The sequence below is a fragment of the Vulpes lagopus genome, chromosome 2 (genome assembly GCF_018345385.1).
Source record: "Vulpes lagopus strain Blue_001 chromosome 2, ASM1834538v1, whole genome shotgun sequence".
In the NCBI taxonomy this organism is placed as follows: domain Eukaryota; kingdom Metazoa; phylum Chordata; class Mammalia; order Carnivora; family Canidae; genus Vulpes; species Vulpes lagopus.
The window spans coordinates 70,330,496-70,358,396 of NC_054825.1; the positions used below are offsets into that span (position 1 = coordinate 70,330,496).

General features: G+C 49.8%; 1 protein-coding gene across 1 annotated transcript; it reads left to right on the forward strand.

Moving 5' to 3' along the window:
* The first annotated feature begins 42 nt into the window (after positions 1 to 42).
* Positions 43 to 20,015, forward strand: DUOX2 (dual oxidase 2). Its single transcript, XM_041746390.1, has 34 exons — positions 43 to 169; positions 843 to 926; positions 1,198 to 1,287; positions 1,574 to 1,738; positions 2,334 to 2,521; positions 2,671 to 2,872; positions 2,997 to 3,163; positions 3,550 to 3,610; positions 3,760 to 3,856; positions 4,290 to 4,380; positions 4,642 to 4,744; positions 5,282 to 5,445; positions 6,016 to 6,191; positions 6,412 to 6,530; positions 6,922 to 7,059; positions 7,280 to 7,393; positions 7,584 to 7,786; positions 8,086 to 8,271; positions 9,222 to 9,447; positions 9,527 to 9,620; positions 11,492 to 11,667; positions 12,167 to 12,236; positions 12,674 to 12,757; positions 13,315 to 13,493; positions 13,597 to 13,827; positions 13,955 to 14,054; positions 14,755 to 14,804; positions 15,057 to 15,184; positions 15,434 to 15,587; positions 16,764 to 16,996; positions 17,218 to 17,376; positions 17,729 to 17,884; positions 17,988 to 18,116; positions 18,424 to 20,015. The coding sequence occupies exons 1-34, from the start codon at positions 43 to 45 to the stop codon at positions 18,544 to 18,546; spliced, it is 4,767 nt and encodes a 1,588-aa protein (XP_041602324.1). The 3' UTR covers positions 18,547 to 20,015.
* The last annotated feature ends 7,886 nt before the right edge of the window (positions 20,016 to 27,901 follow it).

A 27,901-nucleotide genomic window follows, 5' to 3' on the forward strand; every position in this document is an offset into this window, starting at 1 on the left:
GGGGTTGGGAAGAAATCCTGCAAATAAGGGGTGGAGGCTGCTATGCAAATGAGGGGAGCCCTACCATCACAGCAAGAGGGTGAGCTTCCTGTCCAGATGCAGACTCTTGGCATTGATCTGACTCAAGTGGACACCAGGGCAGCTAGCCTTAGAGGATCCAGAGAAGAGGGTAAGATTGCTGCTGGGGAGGCAAAGGATCTTCAGAGTTGGGAGGGGCAGGGGTGGTGGTACTGTGTTGGGAAGATGGAGGTTGGGAGGAGAGCAGAGAAGCTCTCAGAAGATTCTGAGAGGAAAGAAAAACTTCTGACCCCAGATGGGGGTCCTAAACCAGAGGTTGGACAGGAGTTTGGGGCTTGATCTTTCCATCCCTCTTGTCCATGCACAGGCATTCACTGCAGAGTAGGAGGGGCTGCAGATCATGGGTGAGCAGATCCCAGCTCACTAATGGCTTTCCATTCCATGCCTCCTCTAGGAGAAGCAGTTACAGAGGGCTTGGGGATGGAGACTGTAGGTTGTCCGGTGGGGGTGGAGATGCGGGCAGGTGGCTGCGAGGCTGGATGTAAAGTTCTGCCTGGGACTGACAAACCTCAGAGGACTAGTGGCCTGGGGGGTTCCTTTGGCCACTGTTAGTTCTTCCACCAGGTAGAAAGTGGGGACCCAGTGTCAGTGCTTACCAGGTATCCTGAAAAGAGTGGCATGCAGGTGTGGATCCTTGGTGATGCTTCTAAAAGCTTTGCTCCAGAAGTGGAAACATGAGGCACCTCCTCCCCAGTGCAAGCTGCAGGCATGGGGACAGTAGCTCCTCGTCCCTCGTCCCTCACTTTTCACCTCCCACCTCCCAGGCAGCGGGTTCAGCATGCTCTGTGCAAGGCCAGAGGCAGTGGTGCTCCTGGGAGCTCTGCTGACTGCATCCCTGGATCCCGCGGGTAAGTATCCGGCGCCCCTCGCTTCGGGATGTCACCCCGTACCTCCTGAGGACCGGGAGGAACAGATGCAGGCAAGCTACAAGATCCGTCAAATCACACGGAGCGGGAGGGGAAATGTCCCAGGGCAGCTTCAAAGCCGCTCAGGGGTTGCCTCTTGGGTAAGGTTGGGGGCGCTCAGTGAGCGGGAGAAGCACGGGCGAGGCCGTCGTGTCCCCGGGTGGTCGTGGTCGCCGGGAGGCTAGCGCTGAGCGGACCACTCTCTGACCCGCAGGCGGCCAGGACTCACCCCCACTGTCCTGGGAAGTGCAGCGCTACGACGGCTGGTTCAACAACCTGAGGCATCACGAGCTGGGCGCAGCGGGTGAGTCCCGTGGTCCGGGGCGGGGGTGAGGGTGGAGGGGGTTAGGGGGATGGCTAGTGGAGAGCCGGGCGGCGGAGCCCCGCGCGGAGATGCGGGGAGCGCGCCGCCAGCCGCGCCCCGCCCGCTCGCTGTGTGCGCCCGCAACTCTTACGCACTCCAGGGACCGGAGACCCCGGGAAGGAGGGTCTCGTCAGGGAGGATGGGGATCGACGTGGTGTAGGGAGAGGTTTGAGGGCTTGCTGGGGACCGAGTGCCCCGACAGAGCTCCGCTCCCCGCTTGGCACAGGCTTCCGACTGCAGCGCCGCGTGCCGGCCAACTACGCGGACGGCGTTTACCAGGCTCTGGGGGAGCCCCTGCTGCCCAACCCGCGCGTCCTCAGCGACGCCGCCACGCGGGGCCCGGCCGGGCAGGCATCCCTGCGCAACCGCACGGTGCTGGGGGTCTTCTTTGGTGAGAGCAAAGTGGGGGAGCACGGGGGCGATCAGTCGCTTGGCTCAGCGCCTGGGGAGACGGCCCGGTGGCCCTCTGCAAGAGCGCAGGGGACGGACCGAGCCTCCCGGGCACCTCCTCCTCCGCACTGAGCAGCACTCCCAGCCTTTCTATCTCAGAGGGATTGGGGAGTGTCTCGACTCACGGATATTTGCTTTTCTGATCTTTCTCTTACCCCTTGCTCCAAACCTGGGAGTGTCCCTGGACCGCCATTATACCTCCTAGGAGCTGAGTCCTCCGCCACCGCTCTCCTGCCAGTAGGATCATATCCTCTTTCCTGCGAAGAGAAGGGGGGAGGCAAATCTGTTGGGGGATGGGAATTAGTTTGGGGAGCCCTTACACTCGTATATTGTGATTGCTGCAACAATGTTATGAGGTGGGTGGAGGGGAAACTATATCCCCACTCTGAAAATTAGAAAAAAAAAAAAAAAAAAAAAGACCCGGAGCTGGTGGTAGAGCTTGCACTCCAACATGTCTTTTGACTCTTAAGAAACCTAGAGAAACTCGCTGCCCAAGGGGAAGGGCCATTCCATCAGTTTGGCCCCCTTGCCAACAGGCTACCACGTGCTCTCGGACCTGGTGAGCGTGGAGACACCCGGCTGCCCGGCCGAGTTCCTCAACATCCGCATCCCGCCCGGGGACCCGGTGTTCGACCCCAACGGGCGCGGGGACGTGGTCCTCCCCTTCCAGAGGAGCCGCTGGGACCCCGAGAGCGGACAGAGCCCCAGTAACCCCCGGGACCTGGTGAGACGCGGCGGGCGGGCTCCGGGTGCGGGTGCGGGTGCGGGTGCGGGTCCGGGTGCGGGTGCGCGGCGGGGCAGGAGAGGCTCCCACGGCCTCGCCCGCGGACACCCGCCTCCGCCAGCCCGGCTCAGCCTCCGGCGCCCCCGCAGACCAACGACGTGACGGGCTGGCTGGACGGCAGCGCCATCTATGGCTCCTCGCACTCCTGGAGCGACGCACTGCGGAGCTTCTCCGGGGGGCAGCTGGCGTCGGGGCCCGACCCCGCCTTCCCCCGGAACGCGCAACCGCCCCTGCTCATGTGGAGCGCGCCCGACCCCGCCAGCGGCCAGCGCGGGCCCGGGGGCCTGTACGGTGAGGCCGGGGCGCGGGGCGCGGGGCGCGGGGCGCGGGGCGCGGGCGGCGGGCGGCGGGCGGCGGGGGCACTCCCCGTGCTCACACCGCCCGTCTCCTCCCCGGCGGCCCTGCGCGGCTGCAGCCTTCGGGGCGGAGCGAGGGAACCGCGACCCCTTCCTGCAGGCGCTGGGCCTGCTGTGGTTCCGCTACCACAACCTGTGCGCGCAGCGGCTGGCCCGCCAGCACCCGCACTGGGGCGACGAGGAGCTGTTCCAGCACGCGCGCAAGAGGGTCATTGCCACCTACCAGGTCCGCCACACGCCCTCCCCTTGTCCCCCGCCTGCCCCCCACCCCGCCCCACCCCCACCGTGCCCCGCGGAGCCCTCATTCCTCGCGTGAGCAGCCCCAGAAACGCCCCTTTCCAGGAGGACACTGCTCCCCAGAACTGGAGGAGGAGCAGGCAAAGGGCTGTTACACAGGAGACGTGGCTGTGGTTCTTAGCTAGTGGCCCCTGCTCCCATCCCGTGTTCCTAGTGGGGGACAGGCCTCCGCACCTGTCCCGTTTGACTTGCCTCCCTTATGACTGACTGCCCCTGCCTGGCCCTCATCTCCCACCCAAGGCTTCCTTGGGCTCAGGTCCCTCCAGCGGGACTGCTCCAGCACTTGCCTCCCTTTTGCCCTCTCTTGACCCTCAGAACATTGTTCTCTATGAGTGGCTGCCCAGCTTCCTGCAGAAAACACTCCCAAAATATACAGGTAAAGGAGTTGGGTGAAGATACCGGGATTATGGGGGAGGAGCAGTGGCCGGGGGTGGGGGTGGCCAGGATCCATAGGATCCATAGGGTAAGTGCATGTATGGCACGATGTGATAAGGAGTCTATTTCTCTTATTACCATATGGGGCAGGGTATCAGCCTTTTTTGGACCCCAGCATCTCCCCAGAGTTCCTGGTGGCCTCTGAGCAGTTCTTCTCCACCATGGTGCCCCCTGGCGTCTACATGAGGTGAGGGAGGGGCTGGCAGTGGGAGAGGTGTAGAATGCTGGCAGAGGTGAAGAATCAAGGCTCCTCAGGGACCTGGCGCCTTTTATACAACTCCACAGTTTAATGGGGAAGAGAAGCAGAATTTGGAACCCTAAAAAGGACCCTGGGTTAGGAGTTTCAATCTTAACAATCCCTCCTAATGGCTGAACTTTGGTTGCTGAGAGCAGGACTTGTCCAGCAGTTGGGTTACTCTCATTCCCCACCTTCCCACTGTAGGTGGGCAAAGAACAACCCATACCTTCCATCCACACACATTGCCACATCTATGTGGCATCTATGTTCAAAGAGTTTCAGTCCTCAGTCCTGGCCATACCCCTCTGAGTCTCTCATCCCACTCAACCTCATCTCAGCTTTTCCCCTGATTTCTCATCTCATCCTTGATTCTCCATTTCAGAAATGCCAGTTGTCATTTCCAGATGGTCCTGACCAAGGATTTGGGCAGCTCCCCAGCTCTCAGGGTCTGCAACAGCTACTGGCTTCGGGAGGTCAGCCTGGGGTCCGGGTCATGGGAAGGTGGGTCAGTGTCAGCCTGGACACACATGCTGGGAAAAGCAACCATTCCCTTTCTCGGGTGCTGTTGCTCCAGGTAGTAGGGATCAGAAAATTATCTGTGGACAACAGCTCAAAAGAGTCTAGGATGGGCCAAGGGCTCTTTGTCCTGAGGTACTGCAGTGGTTCAGGGTGACAAGAGCCAGGCTTTGGGGAGAGGCCCAAGAGCCTACCTTGAATGTGTTGTTTATTTCCAGAACACCAACCTGAACAGTGCCCAGGCGGTGGATCAGCTCCTGCTGGGAATGGCCTCTCAGATTTCAGAGCTGGAGGACAGGATAGTGGTTGAAGATTTGAGGGGTGAGCTCAAGAGCCAGAGGGGAGAAGGGCCCAGAGGCCCGGGAGCCTGGGGATCCTTCTGGATGAATCAACAGGCAGACCCTAGAATACCTACAGTGTGGGAACACAGATACACACACTGCAAATAGAAGAAAAAAGCTTTTATTCTGTTTGTTTTTTTGCTTAATTTGAGCTTAGTGTAGTTTTTATTCTAACTTACCTATGCTTAAGTGTGGGAGGAGGGGTGACAGCACAAACTCCTTGGTGCTTAGGTCTCTAAAGGTTTTCATCCAGCCCTTTCATGACATTAAGGATGTAAAGGACAGGGAATATACTACTTGGTGACTAGAACAGTCTTGAGCCCAGAGGAAGATTCTTGCCAGAAAAATTGCCTCCCATCACACATGATAACATTGACCCCACATGGAGGCAAGGTTGATATGGGCCCATATATTGGGAGTGCTGGGGATGGGTAGTGCCAACAGCCTAAAGTAAGGCTGCTGGACAAAGAAGGGTCAGGAGGATTCAGCCTATAGCCTGGTCCTCCCTCCTTCTCAGACTACTGGCCTGGCTCTGGCAAGTTCTCCCGCACAGACTATGTGGCCAGCAGTATCCAACGTGGCCGAGATATGGGGCTGCCCAGCTATACCCAAGCCCTGATGGCTTTGGGGTTGGAGATTCCCGGGAATTGGAGTCATATCAACCCCAATGTGGACGCCCAGGTGAGAAATACTAATGATGGCAATGGCAGCTAAAACTTTCTTGTTTTAAGACCTGTACGTATGTAACTCATTTAATCTATATCAAGAATATTATAGGGTAGTTACTATCATTACCCTTATTTTACCAATGACATAGTTGGTAAGTCAGTCATAGAGACAGGATTTAAATTCAGCCCTCTGATTCTAGAGCGTGTTCTATGTTCCTCACTGCTACACTGTACCATTCCTGCAGGCTGGCCTATGTTGGGTGCCATTGTCCTATTCTTGCTGGTGCCCTCCTCATGAATTGGGTGACCTTGAAACTGCTCATTGTTGGGGCCGGATAGTCTGGGTAGTGGATATGGTCCTCAGGCACCTCACAGCGGTCTCACCATGAGTGGAGACACATTTGTCCTTCCATCAGACTTGCCACTCTTGAGGGAGGCTGTCTAGGAAGAGGAGACTCCCTCAGGCCTGAGCAGCAAGCCAGAAAGCTGAGGGAGTCCTGAGGGAGCAACAGTGGCTGCCCTTCCTAACACAAACATGCGTGTATGTGTACACACATACTCCTCACTTACTGTGATGCCCCAGGTGCTGGAGGCCACAGCTGCCCTGTACAACCAGGACCTGACCAGGCTGGAGCTGCTCCCTGGGGGGCTCCTGGAGAGCCATGGGGACCCCGGGCCCCTCTTCAGTGCCATCATCCTCGACCAGTTTGTGAGGCTGCGGGATGGTGACCGCTATTGGTTTGAGAACACCAGGAATGGGTAAGGTCTTCCGGCGCACCTTCCTCAAACTCTACCTTGGCCTGAGCCCCAGGACCTCTGTGTGTAATGTTAGCAGCCTCAAGGGCCTTTGATTCCCAGCTGGCCTCACCCTTCCCCCCAGACTTTCTGGGTCTTTTTCCTCATCTGAGTCCCTGGATTCGAGATTGCTGGAGGCTGGCAGCCCCTTCCCATGCCAACAATTCCTGGCTTTCTCCAACAGGCTATTCTCCAAAGAGGAAATTGCGGAAATAAAAAACACCACTTTTTGGGACGTGCTGGTGGCTGTTACTAACGTGAACCACAGTGCTCTACAACCCAATGTTTTTATCTGGCATGACGGTGGGTGGCCTGGGAGAACATAGTGAATGGCAGCCAGAGAAAGGACTAAGCATGGAGGGGGAATCACTTTGGTCCTGTCCAGGGAGCCAGGTGCCAGGAAGTCAGTCCCTTCTGTATTAGGGAAGCCTGCATTAGGGTGACTGCACTGGGAAGCCTGCATTAGGCTGCCTCCCCTCATAGGGACTAGACTGGTTTGCAGGCTGCACTCCGTGGTCAAGCTGGGATGGATGCTGAGAACAGGATATGGAAGGAGACTTTTCCAGGGGAACAAGCTCCAGAGAGGTGGGCCTGGGAAGGAGAAGGGTACCTGGTTCTTTACAGGAGAGAGAAGAATACCTGACCAATGAGTGAGATGCTCAGACTTTGAGATCTTCTGTATCCTTTCCCTTAGGTGCCCCCTGCCCTCAGCCTCGGCAGCTCACGACTCAAGGCTTGCCCCAATGTGTGCCCCTAACCGTGTTTGACTACTTTGAGGGCAGCGGTCCTGGTTTTGGCATCACCATTGTGGCCCTCTGCTGTCTTCCGTTAGGTGAGCCCTTCACACCCTCACCCACCTCTTTTCTCCTGGCTGTTGCCCTGCCCTCTGATTGTCCCTGCCCCTCATAATGTGCTGGTCTGTGGGACTAGCTTCTCGCTGCAGTTGAAGCCAGGTGCAGGGGACCTTGTGAAGGGAGGGGCAAGAGCAGAACCTTCAGTGAAGCTGTGGGCAAAGGGGCCCTTCCCCACTGGTTCCTTCTGATCCTTTTCAGTGAGCCTGCTTATCTCTGGGGTGGTGGCCCATTTCCGAGGTCGAGAACGCAAAAGGCTACAGAAGAAAGGCAAAGAGAGTGTGAAGAAAGAAGCAGCCAAAGACGGTGTGCCAGGTGAGATGGGGCTGAGGGGAGAGACGGGAGTGGGGACCAGATTGGGGACCCTGGGAGAAAAACCAGGTTACAGATATGAGGTTAAAGCCAGGCTTTAGGGTGCCTGCTCAGACTGGTAGAGTGGAATTGGCTTGAGGTTAGGGGCCTGGGTACCTCTGTTGAATGCTCTGCCCAATTGTCCCTTCCCCAGCGATGGAGTGGCCAGGCCCCAGGGAGAAAAGCTATCCCATCACCATCCAGCTGCTCCCAGACAGGCGACTGCAGGTCCTGGACAGACAGCTGTCTGTGCTCCGCACTGTCCAGCTGCAGCCCCCCCAGCAGGTCAACCTCATACTGTCCAGCAACCGTGGACGCCATACCCTGCTGCTCAAGATCCCCAAGGAGTATGACCTGGTATGGCCCCTCCTGCCTCCCCTACCTGGAATGCTTATTTATGTATCTCCCCTCTCAGAGCAAGTCCTGTCGCTTGCCCTCTCCCCAGCTACAGAGCTCCCTTGTGAAGGCAATGCTGGGGAGAGCCCACACTCAACATGACCCTCCCTCTGACCCCCTTGGTCTACTCACTGGGTTCCAGCCTGGATGGATTGGCGGGGGGCAGCTTTTCTCCCCTTCCCTAAACTCAAGGTCCTTTTGAGGGAAGACTGGACCAGAGCTGGAGCTCTGAGCACTGGCACGGGCTTCCTTCTACCCAGGTGCTGCTGTTTAACTCTGAGGAAGAGCGGGGCACCTTTGTGCAGCATCTGCAGGACTTCTGTGTGCAATGGGCTCTGGGCCTTGACGTGGCTGAGATGAGAGAGAATGAGCTGTTCAGAAGAGCTGTGACCAAGCAGCAGCGGGGCCGAATCCTGGAGATCTTCTTCAGATACCTGTTTGCCCAGGTGCCATAGCTGTATCTTTTGGAGACAGGACCTGGCCCAGGGGTTGGAGGGGAGCTGGGCTGGACAGGACCCTACATGAGGTAAACTAAGCTTCTGCTCTCTGGGCTGGAGACAGACACTTCTGACTGGATTGTAGCTTTGCAACTCATTCCCTGCCTGACCTTGGGCTAGTCCCATTGTCTCTGCTCTGTATCTCCATTTCCTCATCTATAAAACAATGATTAAGATAGGATCTATCACCTTGGGTTGTTGTGACACTTCAGTAAGATAGTCTACATTAGTGGTTCTCAAAGTGTGGCCCCTGGGCCAGCAGCAGCCACCTTACTTGGGAATTTGTTAGAAATCTAAAACCTCCCCATCAAATCTAGTAAATCAGAAACTCTGTGGTTGGGGCCCACAAGCCCTCCAGGGGGCTTTACATTTTGAAAAACACTGTTCTGTGTATAGTGTTTTATCCAAGTGCTTGGTACATTGTAGGCATTTAATAAATGGTAGTTACACATATATGACTTTTAAAATTTTTGTATGATGGGCAGAGACCAAATCAGGCAAGATAAGAGAACGTATCTCTAGCCTCTTCCTGCCTGTCCACCCTTGACTATTCCTCTTCTGTCCCCAGTATAGGCTCTTTCATTTTGCATTTTGCATCCCAAACTTTGCCCTTTCTCATTCCCCCCTTGCCCCGCTACAGACCTAACATCATCCCATCCCTACTGTGTAAAGCTCCCAGATCTTGGGTCCAAGGAGAAGATGGGCTAGTTGCTAGAGATTTGAGTCACCCCCTCAACAGGAGAGCAGAAGCCCAAGGCAGAAGTATAACTAAGGGCCAGGAGTAGTCACTAGGGCTCACCCTTTCTGAATTGGGCTTTGGGGAGATATAAAGGGTCACTGAACTGCATCCAGCCCAGGCCTCATCTCCTTATCTCTCTCCCTCTGCTGCCCAAATACAGGTGCTGGACATCGACCAGGCAGATGCAGGGACCCTGCCCCTGAACTCATCACAGAAGGTGCGGGAGGCCCTGACTTGCGAGCTGAGCAGAGCTGAGTTTGCCGAGTCCCTGGGCCTTAAGCCCCAGGACATGTTTGTGGAGTCCATGTTCTCTCTGGCTGACAAAGATGGCAATGGCTACCTGTCCTTCCGGGAGTTTCTGGACATCCTGGTGGTCTTTATGAAAGGTAGAGGGAGGGTGGGCCATTCCAGGAACCAGCAATCTTTCAGCACAGAGGTGATTTGCATCCCCCTTTCTCTTTCCAGGCTCCCCAGAGGACAAGTCTCGCCTGATGTTCACCATGTATGACCTTGATGCAAACGGCTTCCTCTCCAAGGATGAGTTTTTCACCATGATGCGGTACAGTGTGGGCCCTTCCAGTTCTGAGACTCCCTGCTATTTGATACAGGAAAACACGTCAATTCAGAGGAGGGTGGGTGAGGAGGCTATGTGACCATCTGTTTTGAGAGGTGGCTTAGCTACTGCATCCTAGGCTCTCAGAGCATCCAGCCTCATAAGTGTATCTGGCCAGGCCAATGCCTCCAGGAGGGTCTATTATCTGCACTGTCTATACCAGCCAGAAAGTTCTCCTTCCCCAGCTAAAAACAAACAAACAAACAAACAAACAAACAACAATGACAACCGAACCCACATGAGCAATAACAAATGTCTACTAGCCCCTTTTGGATGCCTTTGGATCTTTGTAAACTCTTGCATACCATAACACTGTGCTTTACATTGTGAAATAATGGATGGAGGATGGATGATCTTGGTCACTCTTCCGATATTAATCACCATGACATGCAGGAGGAGAAACATGGGAAGTTCTTATATAATCTAGCCCCCCTTTTTTCCTGCTTCTTAAGCTATTTCTGGTTGTGGTGTGCTGCTAAAGACCAGTTTTGAATGCATAGACTTCTTATTCTTTAAGACGCTGTTTCAGTAACACAGTCCCCTTCAGCTCCATAAGGACAGGGTTCTTATTTCTCTTTTGTTTCTGACTCCACCTCTTCTGCACTGTGATGAGCACATAGCAGGTATTCAATACAATCTTAATTGGGTGGAGTAGATGAGTAAATGAATAAATAGAATGCATAAAACAGTGCAGAGTCTTTTATCTTTTCTACCTTAAGCCTTTCCATTTGCTTTCAGCATTCCCCCTCACTGCTGCATCCCTCTTATAGCCCAGATACCACAACTGGACATGGGTGTCTAAAAGGCTAGGGTGAGGCTGCCTGGGTGGCTCAGTCCGTTAAACATCGGACTCTTGATTTCGGCTCAGGTACTGATCTCAGGGTCGTGGGACTGAGCCCTGAGTCAGGCTCCCTGCACAGCAGGGAGTCTGCTGGAAGATTCGGTCTCTCCTTCTCCCTCTGCCCTTCCCCCCACTAGCTCTCTCTCAAATCAATCAATCAATCTTTAAAGGCTAGGGTGAAGCTGATTGCTGTCCATCCCTCCCTGGGTGTGCCATTGCAGGCCCAGGCCTGGGTGAGGCTCTAGGGAATCTAGGAGAAGGTCCCTGTCTCCCAGGACAGAGCATCCACCTTCTCCGCCTGTACTCAGTTGTGAATCCTGCTCAGCCTCACTTGGATGATGTGTTTTTCTAATGTGCTTGCTTTGCCATGCTCACAAAGGTATCTTTCTATTGGACTCACACAAATGTGCATGCTTGTTTTGTTTTTGTCCCAAAGCACAGCCTGAGAAAAGAGTGTGGCCACTGCCTCTGTCACTCTAGGTGCTATATCAGATGGGGTGTGTAGACACTCCTCTCTGTACCCTGAAGTGCTGGCACAAGGAAGCACAGCCAATGTAGCTATATCTCCTCCCCCCCCACACGGGCTGTCTGTGCCCCCACTGGACTGTGAAAGGGGGAGGCCAGCGGTGGCATGGGATGCGTTAACACAGGAGAGTGGGCAGAGAGCCTGCCACATGAGAAGCCTGTGGCCCATCTGGACGTGTCCCTACCCTAAGTGGACATTCATCCTATCTTTCAATTCCCCCTTGTTTGAGGGCTGCTTTCTCTAACTGGTCAAGGTCACTTTCAATTTCAAACCCTTGGCCACCCCACCCCCCAGCTTCATGTTAGCTGCAGGCTGGATGAACACTTTCTCAGTGCCATTTCCCGGGTCACTGGTAACCACATTAGATCATCTAGGGCCCGCCCCACCCTGCACCTGCCTGAACCTGACCTTGCTGGATGACAGGCTGCTCTGTCTTTCCTCCTCCTCCAGGTCCTTCATCGAGATCTCCAACAACTGTCTGTCCAAGGCCCAGCTGACTGAGGTGGTAGAGTCCATGTTCCGGGAGTCAGGCTTCCAGGACAAGGAGGAACTGACATGGGAGGACTTCCACTTCATGCTGAGGGATCATGACAGTGAGCTCCGGCGTACGCAGCTCTGCGTCAGAGGTGAGGTGGAGGTGTGTGAGTAAGAAATGGTAGGAGTCAGGGAGGGATGTTCCTTCAAAATGAGAGTTACTGGTGGATAGGATCACCCAGGTTTTATTTCTCCCCAAGTCTTTTGTGCCTAATATAGAGCCAGATACATGTAATCAAGGGTGTCACATTCAGCTGTGCAATCTGTTCACTGCACAAAGATGCCTACTGAGACATCAGGGGGTGGGCTGAAATCTAGCCTACATGCCACTCACTAAGCTCATGCACATGGGCCTGGGGTGTATCTAGTCAGATGAAGAGGCATTATTTTCTTTATACAAAGGATGCGGTGGTCTCCTTTTCTAATGGTACCAAGTCACCACCTTGTCTAGCAGTGGCTGCCTTGTGTCCAATGGGTACTCAGGGTGGGTAGTGAGGGGAACGAGACTGGAACGAGAGATGAGAACATGATCAAGTCTCTGGCAAGTGCTGTGGCAGCCTTCCTGGAGAAGACTCTCGTTCTTCTCTTCAGGTGTTGGAGACATCTTTAAACCAAACATCAGCTGCCGAGTCTCATTCATCACTCGAACTCCTGGGAAACGGTGAGCAGGAATGGAGCATTGGCAGGTCCCCTCAGCCAGGTTCCCTGAAGAGAAATGAAGGAAGTAGTGCTGGCTGAGTCAGTCCCTGGAATCAGCTATTTGCCCTCTGAAAGAAGTTCCTAGTACATGAATGATCCTGGTCCAAATTCCAGTGCTTCTCCCACCCCATGTCCCCATGTGGCTCAGGAGCCTGGCTCTCTCCCTGCCCCTCCAGGACAGAATCCTTCTCAGGGACAGAATCCTTCTCAGCAACAGAATCTTTTATTCATTCCGCCTTGCATCTCCTGCCTGGCTTCTCTCTGCCCAGTTTTACAGGAGGCTTCTGTGGGCAGGGATGGGTCCCAGGATCCATCCCCATCTCCTGAAATTCTGGTCTGGTGGTTCTTCTCCTGGCCTCAGAGACAAGGGGAGAACAAGCCCCATTTTCCGTTTCTCAGCTCCTGTTCCCAGGACTTGGAGTTCTCTGCCTCAGAAGCCCCAGAGCTGGGAGGCCCTGGGCTGAAGAAGAGGTTTGGCAAAAAGTGAGTATTTTCCAGACCCCTGGGTCCAAGGAAGCATGGGGAAAAGTCTCAAAGTCTCTGGGCCCTGTCCACCCTTCCTGGACACACAAGGAACCATCATGTATCTCATTCCACGTGTCCCTGACCTGACTCGTGGGCCACAGAGTCTAATGATCCTTCAACATCTTCCAGCCTTTGCACCCTAGTCTTCAGGCAAGAGGCCTGGCCCTCAGATACAATACAGAGATGGCAGTAAGGGGCCTCCTGGCTCCTGCCTGCCTTGGGCACAGCAGCAAGGCCAGGGGCGGTGGGGGGTGGGAACAACAGGAGGGAAGGACAGAATGAGCAGGAGGAAGATAACGTGAAGCAGTGGGAAGACAGCAGAGTGAGTAGATGGAGCAAATAAATATTAGGTAAAAGTTGGAGGAGCGTAGGAGCTAACTTCCCATAAGCTGCTTTCTTCATCTGTTCTGGCCCATCCTGAGCCCTGCCAGGTCACTAGGTCTCCTTTGTGGGATGGCATTTAGGGGAGGCTGGGGTACCCTGGTCTTAGGGCCAGCCGCCTCCCATGGCTGCAGGGTGGTGGGGCCCACACCCCGGCTGTACACGGAGGCACTGAAGGAGAAGATGCAGCGGGGCCTCCTGGCTCAGAAGCTGCGGCAGTACAAGCGCTTCGTGGAGAACTACCGGCGGCATATCGTATGCGTTGTGGTCTTCTCAGCCATCTGTGCCGGCCTGTTTGCAGAGCGTGCCTACTGTGAGAGCTCCAGGTTATGGGCAGTGGGGAGGGAGATGTGGAGAGCCCAGGTGTCTGACCCCAGCCTCTGTGCCCTGCTGATCCCCCCACCACCCCTGTCCAGATTATGCCTTTGCCTCGCCACCCTCGGGCATCGCAGAGACTACCTTTGTGGGCATCATCCTGTCCCGGGGCACAGCCGCCAGCATCTCCTTCATGTTCTCCTACATCCTGCTCACCATGTGCCGCAACCTCATCACCTTCCTGCGAGAGACCTTCCTCAACCACTACGTGCCCTTCGACGCCGCCGTGGACTTCCATCGCTGGATCGCCATGGCTGCTGTTGTCCTGGCCAGTCCGTGGCTCCTGGGCATCCCCCCTTCCCTTGTTGCAACCCCCTGGGTCTAGCTGGGAGGGAAACAGTCCCTCGGGTAGGAGGAAGAGTCGGCCCCGAGTGACATCTCTAACATGATCTCTCTCAGTTTTGCACAGTGCTGGCCATGCAGTCAATGTCTTCATCTTCTCAGTCAGTCCCCTCAGCCTGCTGGCCTGCATCTTCCCCAACATCTTCATGAATGATGGGTCAGTTCTGGGGAGGGTTCCCCCTTGGAACACTAGGAGCAGGCCGAAGGGTATAATGGAAAAGAAATAGATGGCACTTAACTCCACTCTCTCATTGAATGAGAGTGAGAAGCCTGGTGGGGGAAGCTGAAAGGTGACTTCCTTGCTCTGGAAGCAAGCTGGCCATGATTAGCCCAGAAAGACGTTTGAGAGTTGAATTGGAGACCTTTCCCCACACGTACCTGGCACAGAACTTGGTATCTTAGCCTATCATTCATTCACTGGGCAGACATTTATGGAGCACATCTTATGTGACCATCCAGGTGCCAGGGAATAGGCAGGATAAATTCATGCAGTCATTCAGCAAATACTTATTGAGTATTTACTTCAGCCTGGCGTTGTTTGAGCAAAGGGATTAGAGCAATGAGCAGAGCCACACCCTTGCCCTCACAGAGCTTACAGAATATGAAGCAGTCAAGGAAGCAAATGTCAGCTGTGGTAGGAGAGTTCAAGATAACACAGGGGGAAAAATTGCCAAGACAACAGAGGGTAGAGCTGTGGGAGGCTCTATGGAGGCCATGTCCCTCAGATGGATCCCTGGCCATCTGAGTGGAGGCCCAGTAACCTTAGCAGTCAGGGCCAGCAGGAGCAGAGTCACATGGTGACAGTGGGGGAGCCAGTCCTGCCCCAAACAGAAGTTCCATATATCTTTGCCCTACAGGTCCCAGCTTCCCCAAAAGTTCTACTGGTGGTTCTTCCAAACAGTCCCAGGTAGGGAGTGGGGCTGTCTGTAGGGTGTGGGGGTTCCATCTCAGGATCTCCACTTAACATGAATACCTGCTTGTTTGTAGTGGTCGTGGTTTCTTTCTAGTCTCCATTTCAAGCCCTGGCTGCAGCCCCTGCAGACAAGCTGGGCCAGGGACGTCAGAGAAGGAGGGCAGAATGGGGGCAATGCTCTGTTGTATTCTCACCTCATGCTGAAGTCCTGAGAGTATTCTCTGAGCCAGTCCCCACTGCTCTCAGGCATGACAGGGGTGCTCTTGCTCCTGGTTCTGGCCATCATGTATGTCTTCGCCTCCCACCACTTCCGGCGCCGCAGCTTCCGGGGCTTCTGGCTGACCCACCACCTTTACATCGTGCTCTACGTGCTGGTAAGGGCTTCCTCTAGGCAGGGACAGGCCATGGGACAGGGATGAGTGCTCACGATGAAGGTAGGGAGCAGGCTGAATTGGACCTCAGATCTCAGGGTAAGACCTTGAGATCGGAGACCCCAGCCTCTGTAGTCTATACTGGCTTTGTCTACTCAGCCCAGGCGAGGGCCGGTCAGGAGGCGTCTGGGCAAGGGGAGTGCAGGGAGGGGGCCTGGCTGCCTGAGCTGTACTAACTGGCCATGTCTCCAGCTCATCATCCATGGCAGCTTTGGCCTGATCCAGCTGCCACGTTTCTACGTCTACTTCCTGGTCCCGGCACTAATCTATGTGGGGGACAAGCTGGTGAGCCTGAGCCGGAAGAAGGTGGAGATCAGCGTGGTGAAGGCAGAGCTGCTGCCCTCAGGTACCAGGCCCAGCCTGACCCCAGGTGGACAGCATTGGAAATCAACTCACGAGGTGTGGAGACAGTGCTCCAGGCCTCCAGACCACAATTGGGGGCTTCTGATAGCCTCTTGGGGAAGAGGCTTTCTTGATGCAAACAGAGCCCCAGAAAGGGCTATGCTTGCCCCCAGGAGGCCTTGCAAACAATGAGAAGAGACTGTGAGAAGAGGCAGCTGAGAGTGCATACAAAGAGGTTTAAGGACAACACAGACTACCTCCTGTGTGGCCTGGGTAGGGCTTGGGGAATCATAAATACCTTTCCCATTCCTTCTTCTAGAATAACTATCCCCTCTTCAGAAATGGGCAATAGGCCCACATTTTGAGAGTCTGTGTTGGCCAAAGTGGCAATTCACATCACTGTAGAGGCTGGCAGAAGATGATTTTAGGTGTTGTAGGACCATCTAATCTTCAGGACTAACATAGTAAGAAAATTAACCTCATTTCAACTTTATGTCAATTAAGATTACTCCAGGACAAAGCCTCAGCATGGAGCTTTGTATGCCTTTTGTACTCTCCAGTACTTGCAAATCAACTTTTTTTTTTTCTTCAAATCAACTTTTTAAACAAAGAGAATGGGCCTGAAGCTCAGCTATGGTCAGGTACCAAACAGTACCCAGCGAAAATTTGATAAAATATACTGCCTTCTATTTAGAATACATGATCACATGATACTGGTTTTCTACCCATTTTAGCAATCTGAAGTTTGTCAAGGTAAATCAAATTGAAAAAAGTAAGTCAATTTAAGGAAAAATATTAAACAATAGTGTAGAGGTGTGTAGAAATGGCCCATCACAAAAGTAATTGATTCTCAGATGGTGGAGGTTTGGTAAACACTGAATTGGTCCTTGGGGAACTCGAGGTCCCCTACCTGTAGACTGATAGGAAGGTGGTCTAGGGTCCAGGACTTTCATGGGAATAAGGAGTGGAGGAGAAGAGAGGAGCTGGAAACCCAGCTCTTGGGTTACCCAGGAAAGAGAGAAAGGGATCCTCCAACTCCCACCTCCAGGAACCCCACTTGCTCAGACCATATGTCCACTCCCCGTACCTTGGTTGTGTGGAGAAGACAGGACATCTGCCAGTCCTCAGGCACTAGGAGCAAGCGTTCTGATCCCTTCCCTTGCCTGTTCATGACCCCCAGGAGTGACCCACCTGCAGTTCCAGCGACCCCAAGGCTTTGAGTATAAGTCAGGACAGTGGGTGCGGATCGCCTGCCTGGCTCTGGGAACCAATGAATACCACCCCTTCACACTGACTTCTGCACCCCATGAGGACACACTCAGCCTGCACATCCGGGCAGTGGGGCCCTGGACCACTCGCCTCAGGGAGACCTACTCACTTCCAAAGGGTGACGGCTGTGCCAGATACCCAAAGGTGCCCACCACTGGGAATCACTTTGGGGGATCCAGCATTGGCAAAGGCTTCCCACCCTCCTCTACCCTGAGACTAGATGCTCCAGCCAGCACAACAGCAGGCTGGTACCTCAGAAAATGCTAGAATGTTCCTATGTCCTTCTTTTCCCTGCCCCATCCCCATTTCTAACCTCAGAGCTGAGGCCAGGCCAAGCTCATCTCCTCTCTCTCTTTGGTTGGCAGCTGTACCTTGATGGACCATTTGGGGAGGGCCATCAGGAATGGCATAAGTTTGAAGTGTCAGTACTGGTGGGAGGGGGCATTGGGGTCACCCCCTTTGCCTCTATCCTCAAAGACCTGGTCTTCAAGTCATCCTTGGGCAGCCAAATGCTCTGTAAAAAGGTGAGTGTCTCTCTCCCATTTTTTGAAGGAATGGAGACAGACTGCCTGATTGTGTCCCCACATCATAGCAGAGTAATATGAGGAAAAGCCCTCAGCAACTAGGCACTGAGGCTTCTGAGTCATTCATACATGGTTATCCACATGCCTCAAATATCCACTGACATTTGAGGGAGGGAAGGAGTTATGGACAGAAGGGCCTCTGTTGGAGTCTGTTGGTTATAAGCTTGTGGGGTTGCCAGAGTTTTGGTGTCTGTGAGTGGTCTGAGGTTTTTCCAGCCTCTCAGGTGAAGGCATCTGGAGTGGAGGAACCTTAAGCTGAGTTGAGTCCTGAGCTCCAGCCATGTATCCCCAGATCTACTTCATCTGGGTGACACGAACCCAGCGGCAGTTTGAGTGGCTGGCTGACATCATCCGGGAGGTAGAGGAGAATGACCACCAGGACCTGGTGTCCGTGCACATCTATATCACCCAGCTGGCTGAGAAGTTTGACCTCAGGACCACCATGCTGGTATGTCAGGGCCGGCCAGGCAGGGCAGGTAGGTGGGCCACCATCTAGACTAAGAGCTGACCCTGGTTTGGCTGTGACCTTCCTCCTCCACTCCATCTCCCAGTACATCTGTGAGCGGCACTTCCAGAAGGTGCTGAACCGGAGTCTGTTCACGGGCCTGCGCTCCATCACCCACTTTGGCCGACCTCCCTTTGAGCCATTCTTCAAGTCCCTGCAGGAGGTCCACCCACAGGTCAGCCCCTCCCCACCTGCCCTGGGACCCTGGCTTTCCCCTGCTGGGATATCCTGGCCTTCAAGCAGCCTGCAGCTGTAATCTGAATGGAGAACCACCCCATGTCAGCCCCAGGATAGGGTCAGGTGTTGGAGGAAGGCTTCAGACCTGACCCCCTGCAGCCCCCAACTCAAGCCTCCTCTTTAGGACTAAGGGTCAATGCCTTGGTCATTCCAGCAGGCTCAAGAAGCAGCTTCCTTCTGGGGTGAGCATCTTAAGCCTTCAGGCCTCTCCTCTCTGCATCCATTCCTTTCAACACATTTGATAGGTACTGAAGATTGGGGTGTTCAGCTGTGGCCCTCCAGGAATGACCAAGAATGTAGAGAAGGCCTGTCAGCTCATCAACAGACTGGACCAGGCCCACTTCGTGCACCACTATGAGAACTTCTGAGAACTTCCTGGTTCCTGTTTTCCCTCTGTGGACCAGCCCTACCAGCAGTTTCTTTGTCAGAATCTTTCTCAGGCCTCGGCTGGGAAGCTAGAAGAGCCCCTCCCTCCTGGCCCTTATCTGTCCTATGCTCTGAGAAGGTGGAGAAGACCCCTCTAGCTAAAGTCACAGCAGGTTATGGCAAACAAAAGTAGGATGGGGACAGTCCCTGCCTTGTAACATCTGTATAGGTGAAGAGATATGATAGTGTCTGCCTCCGATCAGTCCCCATATCTCTGCTTTCCTTGCACAAAGTTGATGTATTGCTTTGGTATTGGACTCAGCATTTGAGGGCTAAGTGAGAATCTCCTCAGAGCCTAGCTCAGAAGCCATGATGCTTGGAACCTAGACAGTCAAACTGCCTCTGTTTAGTCTCTGAGGTCTTGTCCTTCCAACTGCACCCCTGACCCCTTCTTATTCTTAAAGGGTCAGGAACACTGAAAAATAACCAGAGAACAAAGATGGCTCCCTAGTCCTGATGTTTCTGCAGTCAACCAGCAATGCCTAATACCATGACCTTTTGATGGATCCTCTCTGAGTCTGTGGGGCAGCCCCTTGGCTCTGAGACTAAGGGAGTCCAGCCTGTCTGCCAGACACCCAAAATTCCCTCTCAGTTTCCTACTTCCACAGAAGCAGGGTGACCAGCTGTCCCAGTTTGCCCAGGGCACTCCCAGTTCTACCACTAAGAGTCTCTTATCCTGGGGATCCCTGGGTGGTGCAGTGGTTTAGCGCCTGCCTTTGGCCCAGGGCACGATCCTGGAGACCCGGGATCGAATCCCACATCGGGCTCCCGGTGCATGGAGCCTGCTTCTCCCTCTGCCTGTGTCTCTGCCTCTCTCTCTCTCTCTGTGACTATCATAAATAAATAAAAATTAAAAAAAAAAAAAAAGAGTCTCTTATCCTAGGAAACATCTGAATCCCAGGCAACTCAGACAAAGTTAGTGACCTCACACAGGAGGCAGCCTGGGATGTCATCTCCATACTCAGCTCTTTAAGACACTTTCTTTTCCTTCTGCAACTGACCCTTTCCTAAAAATCTGAGCTTTAATTTTTTTAATTTAAGTATAATTTGCATGCAGCAAAGTGTGCAAATCGTAAAGTTACATGTCCATGTGTCAACATTACCCAAGTCACAGTATAGAGCATTTCCAACAGTCTCCCCCAACCAGTAGAAGCAACCACTGATGTGATTTCTGTCACCCTGGATTAGGTTTGGCCATACTGAATGTATTCTTTGGAAACTGGCTTCTTTCACTCAGCACAATATCTTTGTGATTCATCCATGTTGTTGTGTGTATCAGTGGTATATTCATTTTCATTGCCAAATTGTATTCCATTATAGAAATGTACCAAAGTGTTTATTCATTCTTCTGTTGATGGACATTTGGGTTGTTTCTAGTTTTTGGTAATTCTGAATAAAGCTTCAATGAACATTCTCGCACCTGTCTTTGGTGGACATAATGTACTCATTCCTCTTGGGAATATATCTAGGAGTGGAATTGCTGGGTCATGAAGTTTTCCAGCCAATAGGACCTATGGCAGGGAGAGTTTCTGTCCATCTCCACATCCCTGCCCTATGCTCCTCTCTTCATTGGTCCCAATTTCTTCTGACGGGGCAAATGCCTTTAGCTCCTAACCCTCTATACTGAAGGAATCTCTCTGACAGAAGTGGAAGAATGCTGGATCAGAAACCAGGATCCCAGTGCCAACTCTATCCTTCAGTAGCTACAGAGGAAAAACTCTTAATTTCTCTGAGCCTGCTTCCTCATGTATTAAAATGTCTGTGTGGGTATTAGGAAGTCAGATAGCAATACTGGTCCAGAAAAAGATGCAGATGAGAAAATGTATGTGTTGTGTGCCAGTCTCAGCCCATTAATAATCAGTGTTGTAGCTGGACCAGTCCTTGTGGTTCTTCTTATGGTTACAAGATGCCCCCATCAGGAGACTTTGAAAGAGATGAGGTTTATTACTTAAAGTGTTGGAAATTGCATGACACACCTGGGACCACACAGGGAGGTCATAGCTCAGGCCTGGGGATCTGCGTCTGTTGGGGTAGAGGATGGGTGCTTAGGATTTCACAAGCTCACTCTTTATTGGTGAATTTAAAACATACGAATAGAGAGGCTCCAGACTAACTGGGTTGACAGTGGAGCACACAACTCTTGATCTCAGGGTTGTGAGTTGTAACACCGTGGGTGGTTCAGTTGGTTAAGCGTCTGACTCTTGATTTTGGCTCAGGTCATGATCTCAGGGTTCTAAGATCAAGCCCCAGCAGGGAGCCTCCTTAAGATTCTCTTTCTGCACCTCTGCACCTCTAAAAAAATTTTTTTAAACCCCTAAGAGTGGGAATCAAAAGTACAGGAAGAGAAAAACAAGCAGTTCAAAGAGTAGAAATCAACCGAGACCTCTAAAACAATGGAACTTTGAGTGGTGTGGTGGGAGGGAGCCACAGCCTGGCTCTTTATCTAGCCATGTGGCTGGTAATGTGTTTATTCAAGATAGCCATCTTTTTTTTAAATGACTGCCTCTTTTTTTTTCATATTTATTGAAAAATAATTAACCTGTATCACTATATTACTGTATAGGTTTAAGCAGTAGAGCATAATGGTTTGATTTATATATATTGTGAAATAATCACCACAATAGCTTCCACTAACAACATTCATCATATCATATAACTACTATAAAAAGAAAAGAAGCAAGGAAAAAAAAATTTTTTTTTCTCCTTGTGATGAGAACTCTTAGGATCTACTCCTTAGCATCTTTCCTGTATGTCATTTAGCAGCGTTAGCTGCAGTGGTGCATTACATGTGGTGCATTACATCCAAGTACTTATTTATCTTATAATTGAAAGTTTCATACCTTTTGATCCCCTTCCTCTAATTCCTTATCCCCACCCCCACCTCTGGTAACCACATATCTGATCCTTTTTCCTATGAGTTTGGTTGCTTTTTTTTTTTTTCTTAATTCCATATATAGGTGAGATCATACAGTATTTATCTTTCCCTGTGTGACTTCTTTCACTTGGCATAATGCCTTCAAGCTCCATCCGTTACTACAAATGGTAGGATTTCCTCATTTTTTTTATTACTGAATAATATTCTGTATATATACATACATAGCATAACTTCTTTATCCATTTATCCACTGATGGATATTCAAATTGTTTCTGTGTCTTGGCTAACATAAATAATGCTTCTATGAACATGGCAGTGCAAATACCTTTTCAAGTTAGTGTTTTGTTTCCTTTAGATATATTCCCAGAAGTGGAATTGCTGGATCTTATAGTGGTTCTATGTTTACTTTTCTGAGGATCTTCCATACTGTTTTTCAGAGTGGCCGCAAATTGCAATCCTACTAACAGTGCACAAGGGTTCCTTTTTCTCCCCAGCCATGCCAGCATTTGTTATCTCTTATCTTTTTGATGATGGCTATTCTAACAAGTATGAAGTTTTAGTTTGCATTTCCCTAATGACTACTGATATTGAGCATCTTTTCATGTACCTGTTGATCTTTTGTGTGTCTTCTTTGGTCCTTTGACTGGTTTTTAAAAGGTTTTATTCATTTATGGGAGAGAGAAAGAGAGCAAAGGGAGGAACAGAGGGAGAGGGACGAACAGACTCTGTTCTGAACAATGCAGGGCTCCATCCCAGGACCCTGAGATCATGAATTGAACTGAAACCAAGAGTCAGATGCTCAGCCAACTGAACCATCCAGGTGCCCCTCCTTTGACCATTTTTAATGCCTCAGCAATCAAGAGTTAAATCAGTCACTTGCATTAAAAAAAATAAATAAGGAAGGAAAATAAAGAGAAAGAAAAAGAAAGAAGAAAAAAAGAAAAGAAAAGAAAAAAAAGAAAAGAAAAGAAAAGGAAGAAAAAACCATCAGAGCTTGCACTATAGCATAAGAATGTATTATACATTTGCAATATGTGATAATTATTAATCTACCTACTTATTAATATCATCATGCCTATGGGCCTCCAGCCCCTCTGCTCCTCACCAGGTGTACAACCAGTGATTAATCCTAAACTCTAGTCGCTTAAGTCTCAACCTTAACTTATTCCCAAATCTGGCCCACCAGTGCCTGCCTTATTTCCTTCTAAAGACTGCTCAAAGTATTTATCTTCCCCCTCCTAACTCACCTCTCCTTGCCAGACTAGAGAATGTTTTTGATATGGCGGTCATGATTATCTGTAACACTCTCTACTCAGCCCTACCCTCCCTGCCATGATAGGGCCTGAGGATCTCCTAAAAACTCCATGATCACTCTTGCCCAGACCAGACACCAGACAATGTCAAATGCATGTCCAGCTGGACACAGGGATGTGTCATCATGATCTTGAATAGCCTCAAGTAGCACCCAGCCTCCCTGGCCTCAAGTTCTAATGCCCTACTCCAACCAGGTTCTAGGTGTCAACCCTAGGCATATATTCTTGTGGTCTGGCTGCCCAGTCTAGCCTTGCCCAGGTTTCCAGTAAGCCATTTGTTGCTGAGATAAGAGTAAGCAACTGGGATAAGCCAGGAACAGGCAGCCATCAGGTGATTTCTCATTTTGAGAAAATGAGGTCATCGAGGGGGCGTATGGGAGAAGATAGACTCCAGAAAATTATGTAAGCAAGGGAAGTCACAAAAATACCTCAAGAAAAGAGGACTAGGGAAGAGTGACTTAGAGGAAATTTATGGAAACGTTCAAACTAACAGTGTAAAAAGGAACAAACCTTCTCTACCTCAGGTCATAGATGTTGATCTCAGGCCTTGGGACAAAACCCAACCCAAATTCTGCCTCAAAGGGATAGGGGTGAGGATAAGAGTGGAACAGAGTTAGAGAAGGAATCAGGTGGGATTTGATGGCAATGGGATGGGGGATGAAGAAGATGAGGATGAAATTGGATGGAAGAGCTTCAGGGTCAGGTGGGAATGGACTATATGAGGATGGGGAGGTGCTGAGGCTGAGCTCTGTTAGAAAAGGAATGAAGCCTTGCTCTTTGCCACTTTGTCAACTTTCCAGACTGAGGTGCTACCTCATTTGAGAGGAGAGAAAGTTGACAAAGTGTGGAAACCTTCCCACTCACTTGCTAAGAATTTTTGAGTAAGTGAAGCCAGTGTAGAGAAGTAGTTAAGAGTAAAGACTTTTTTTTTTTTTTTTTTAAGATTTTATTCATTTATTCATGAGAGACACACAGAGAGAGGCAGAGACTGAAGCAGGCTCCATGCAGGAAGCCTGATGTGGGACTTGATTCTGGGAACCCAGGATCATACCCCGGGCTGAAGGCTGACATTTAACCACTAAGCCACCCAGGCGTCCCGGGTGTAAAGACTCTTGAATCAGGGATCCCTGGGTGGCGCAGTGGTTTGGCGCCTGCCTTTGGCCCGGGGCGCGATCCTGGAGACCCGGGATCGAATCCCACGTCGGGTTCCCGGTGCATGGAGCCTGCTTCTCCTTCTGCCTGTGTCTCTGCCTCTCTCCCTCTCTCTCTGTGTGACTATAATAAATAAAGAAAAATTTAAAAAATATATTTAAAAAAAAAAAAAAAAGACTCTTGAATCAAACTGGGTTTAAGACCCAGCAGGGTGACCTTGAGCAAACAAAGGAAACTCTCGGTGCATCATCTTTGTAGTTTATAAGTGTTCAGGCAAAGATAACGTGTGGAGAGCCCTTACCTGTGCCTGGCACCTAGTAATACTGTTTATATTATCACTTTCATTAAGAGACTCATTGTCTCAAGTGAATGGAGACCTCATATTAGGAAAAAGTCTTCCTAGGCCTCTTATCCAAGGTTCAATTGGCTAGGGGAGGAGACCTGGCATTTGAGGACTTATATGTGTTAGATCCTATGTCACATTTACATAAATCTCTTCATTTAATTCTCATAATAACTCTTTGGGGGAGGTAATGTTACCCTCATTGTACAGAGGAGGTGCTTGAGGCTCAGAGAGCAAATTTCCCGTTAGTATCCAGCTAATAACAGGCAAAATCAGTATTTGAACTTAGGTCCCATGAAATCTTAGAATCTCTGCTCTTTCCATCCTGATGTCTCTAAACATACAGAAAGAGAAGGCAATCAAGAAGCAGTCGAAGTACAGCATGGTGACTATAGTTAATAACACCATACTACATATTTAAAACTTGCTGAGTAGTTAAAAGTAGTCATCACAAGAAAAACATTGTTATATATGATGATGGATGTTAACTACACTAACTGTGGTGATTGTTTTGGAATATATACTATATCAAATCATTATGTTGCACACCTGAAACTAACATAATGTTATATGCCAGTGACAACTCAATAAAAAAGGGGCAATCAACATTTTTATTGTTTTATTTTATTTTCTCATTATTAATTGTTCAAATGTAATTTATTGAGCAACTGCTGTGAACACAAAGCATATTAAATCACACAGGGCCCAAAAGAATGCAAGACACACTCCTAGCCCCTCAGGGGTGGAAAATCAGCCCAGCTCTTGTGAGGAAGAGGAGTCTCTCTTGCAAGCACAGTTCTCCTGCAGTGCCCCTCCTTCCTATTAACGCTGTGAGCAACCAGAGGGTAAGACCAGTGCCTTTGCTGCTCCCTGTTATTTCCTCACTGCCTTGTATGGTGCTGGGCACAGAGCAGGCTCTTAGAGGGTATTTGGTGAATAAGTTGCATCACACAATAAATGACTGATGAAATGCCCAGATGATGGCAAGGCTGTAAGGACTGGAGGTGTTTAGAAAATTCTCTGAAGGAGACAGACTGTGAGCTCAGCCTTTAGGACACAGAAGGTCAGTTGTACAAACTCATCCTGGGTTGGAATCTACTTCTACTGGTCCAGTCTTGAGCTGTGTTCCCCTTCCACAGTCAGACCTTCGTAAAGACAGCATCCTTAGAAGGAAAGAACATCTCTGAATTCCTATTACCTTTGCATCTGCCAACACCAAATGTGATATGGCTACTTTGTCAGTGTCAGCGACTTCTGAAAAAGCATTGTCACTTTAGCATCATCCTCTAGGAAACAGGAGTCTCGCCTGGTCTGGGTTCAGGAGAGGTTGGCATCCATGAAGGCACAGGCTTTGGGGGATGGGCTGGAGTGGCCTCCAGGTGGGATGGAAGGCAGTTAGGACTGAGTTTTCAGGGAGACAGAATGCCAGTACCTGAAGTGGTGGAAGGAAGGGGTAGGCAAAGTAATGGAGTTGCCCTCCGAATCAGGCCCAGAGCTGGGTTCCTTCCTATGTTCTCTCATTTCATTTTCTCAGCAGCCCTGTGAAACAGCCATAACATCTGGACGCCCAACAGTAAGAGAATAGTTAAGTAAGCTACGGGACCAAACAGAATATAATGTAGCCATTTACAGTGAAAATTATTAGATGAGTAATCTCATATTCAGGAAATGTGGCAAAATATCTTCAGAATCTTAAAATATTTAAGCCCTTCACCCCCCACTAATTCCTCTTATAGGAACCTATCCCAAGAAAATGATAAAAAATCTAAACAAAGATTTACATTTATAGACAAATGTGCCAAAATTGTAATAGTGATTATTTCTAGGTGACAATGTTATGGTTGATCTTATTCTCCTCTTGTAATTCTATTCATTGTTAAAAAATACTAGATATCTCTTTCCTCTTTTTTTAAAGATTTTTATTTGTTTATTTGACAGAGGAAGAGAGAGCACAAGTAGAGGAAGTAACAGAGGGAGAAGGAGAAGCTGAGCAGGGAGCCTGATTCAGGGCTCAATCTCAGGACCCTGAGATCATGACCTGAGCCGATGACAGATGCTTAACAGACTGAGCCACCCAGGTACACCAAGATATTTCTAATAAGAGGAAAAAAGAAACATTAAAAAAGGATTCCAATCCAAAAAAGTCTTTTTAGAAAACCTATAATTACAAAGATTTTGTAAACATATAAAAATGGTTAATACTTATTATTAGGTGAAAATAAATCGTATCTATGTTTTGATGGTAACTGAAAATATTTATAAATTCTTAACAGTGCTTAACTTTGGGGGTGGAGTAGAACTGAGAGTGACTTTCATTTTCTATTTATACATTTCTGTGATTTTTTGTAGAAGTATATATTACTTTCATAGTCATAAAAAATAAAGATACTTTAAAATTATAATTACTTAATAAGCAAGGACTTGCAACAAAGAAAAATTAAAATTTGATGTGTCATAGTGATGGTTGTCAAATCAAAATCTATATTAGATCAAAATTGATTTGATCAAAATCAAATCAAATCAAAATCTGTATTAGAGCTGTGTCAAAACAATTTTTTTTTAAATCAGTGTTTTTGTTTTAATCTATTAGGTGTGTGTTGGTTTTTTGTGCAGCAATAGAAAACTGTAACATCCTCTAACACATCATCCTGTATATTATACTTTATATAATGCATCAACCTGCAAGGATCATATTTATCATTTCTTTCCTTCCAGTCACCACCCTCAATTAAATGTCAGCTCCACGTCTGTCTTAGCCACTTCTATGAATGATCTCTGGCATAGAATAAATGCTTGGAAAATTTTTTTAAAAAAATCAATATTTCACCTGCAAAAGGGAAAAAGGTGGCTAAAAGGAACCTGAAGGAGGAAGAAAGAGTGGGAAAAATGCTGAAGAACCGCAAATAACCAATTGATTAGATAGCAGTTATTCTGAAAGAAAAGAAGAAAATATTTTTGCTCCCCAAGGGAGCAGATGGGTGATTCTTGAAAATTATGTTAACATCCTTCAGCATAGGGGAACTGGGTGACTCGTTTGGTTAGGTGGCCAACTTTGATTTCAGCTCAGGTCATGATCTCAGGGTCAAGAGATGAAGCTCCAAATCGGGCTCTGAGCTCGGCAGGGAGTCTAGTTAAGGATTCTCCCTCTCCCTCTGTCTCTCTCCCAGCATGTGCTCTCTTTCTCTCTCTCTCTCTCTCTAAAAAAAAAAAAAAAAAAAAAAAAAATCCTTCAGCATAGAAATCCTACTTCTAACAAACCTACAGAAATTTTTATGTATTTATATGGAAAGATGTATGTGCAATAAAATGTATTGTATTTATAATGGCAATATATTGGAAGAAACCTATACACCCACCTACAGGATAATGATAAAAAAATATATGATGATACATGGTACATCCATGCAATGGAATAATTTTAGCATTGAAAAGAATGAATATGATGGTGTTCATGGGCTATCATGTAAATATATGTAACAAGGATATGATCCCATTTTTGTACAACTAAATCTGTGTATATATGATATAAATATATGGATATAGTTATGTATAGCATTTGGGGTGTATCTGCAAGGACATACTCCAAATTATTAACAATGCAGGGTTCTACGAAT

What these genes read in the sequence shown, in the direction of transcription:
- DUOX2 (XM_041746390.1), top strand. Translation starts at nt 43, where the DNA reads ATGCAAATGAGGGGAGCCCTACCATCACAGCAAGAGGGTGAGCTTCCT. An exon ending in CCCCCTGGCGTCTACATGAG is followed by an intron (nt 3,857 to 4,289) that starts GTGAGGGAGGGG and finishes TCTCCATTTCAG; the next exon opens with AAATGCCAGTTGTCATTTCC. An exon ending in GTTTGCAGAGCGTGCCTACT is followed by an intron (nt 13,494 to 13,596) that starts GTGAGAGCTCCA and finishes ACCCCTGTCCAG; the next exon opens with ATTATGCCTTTGCCTCGCCA.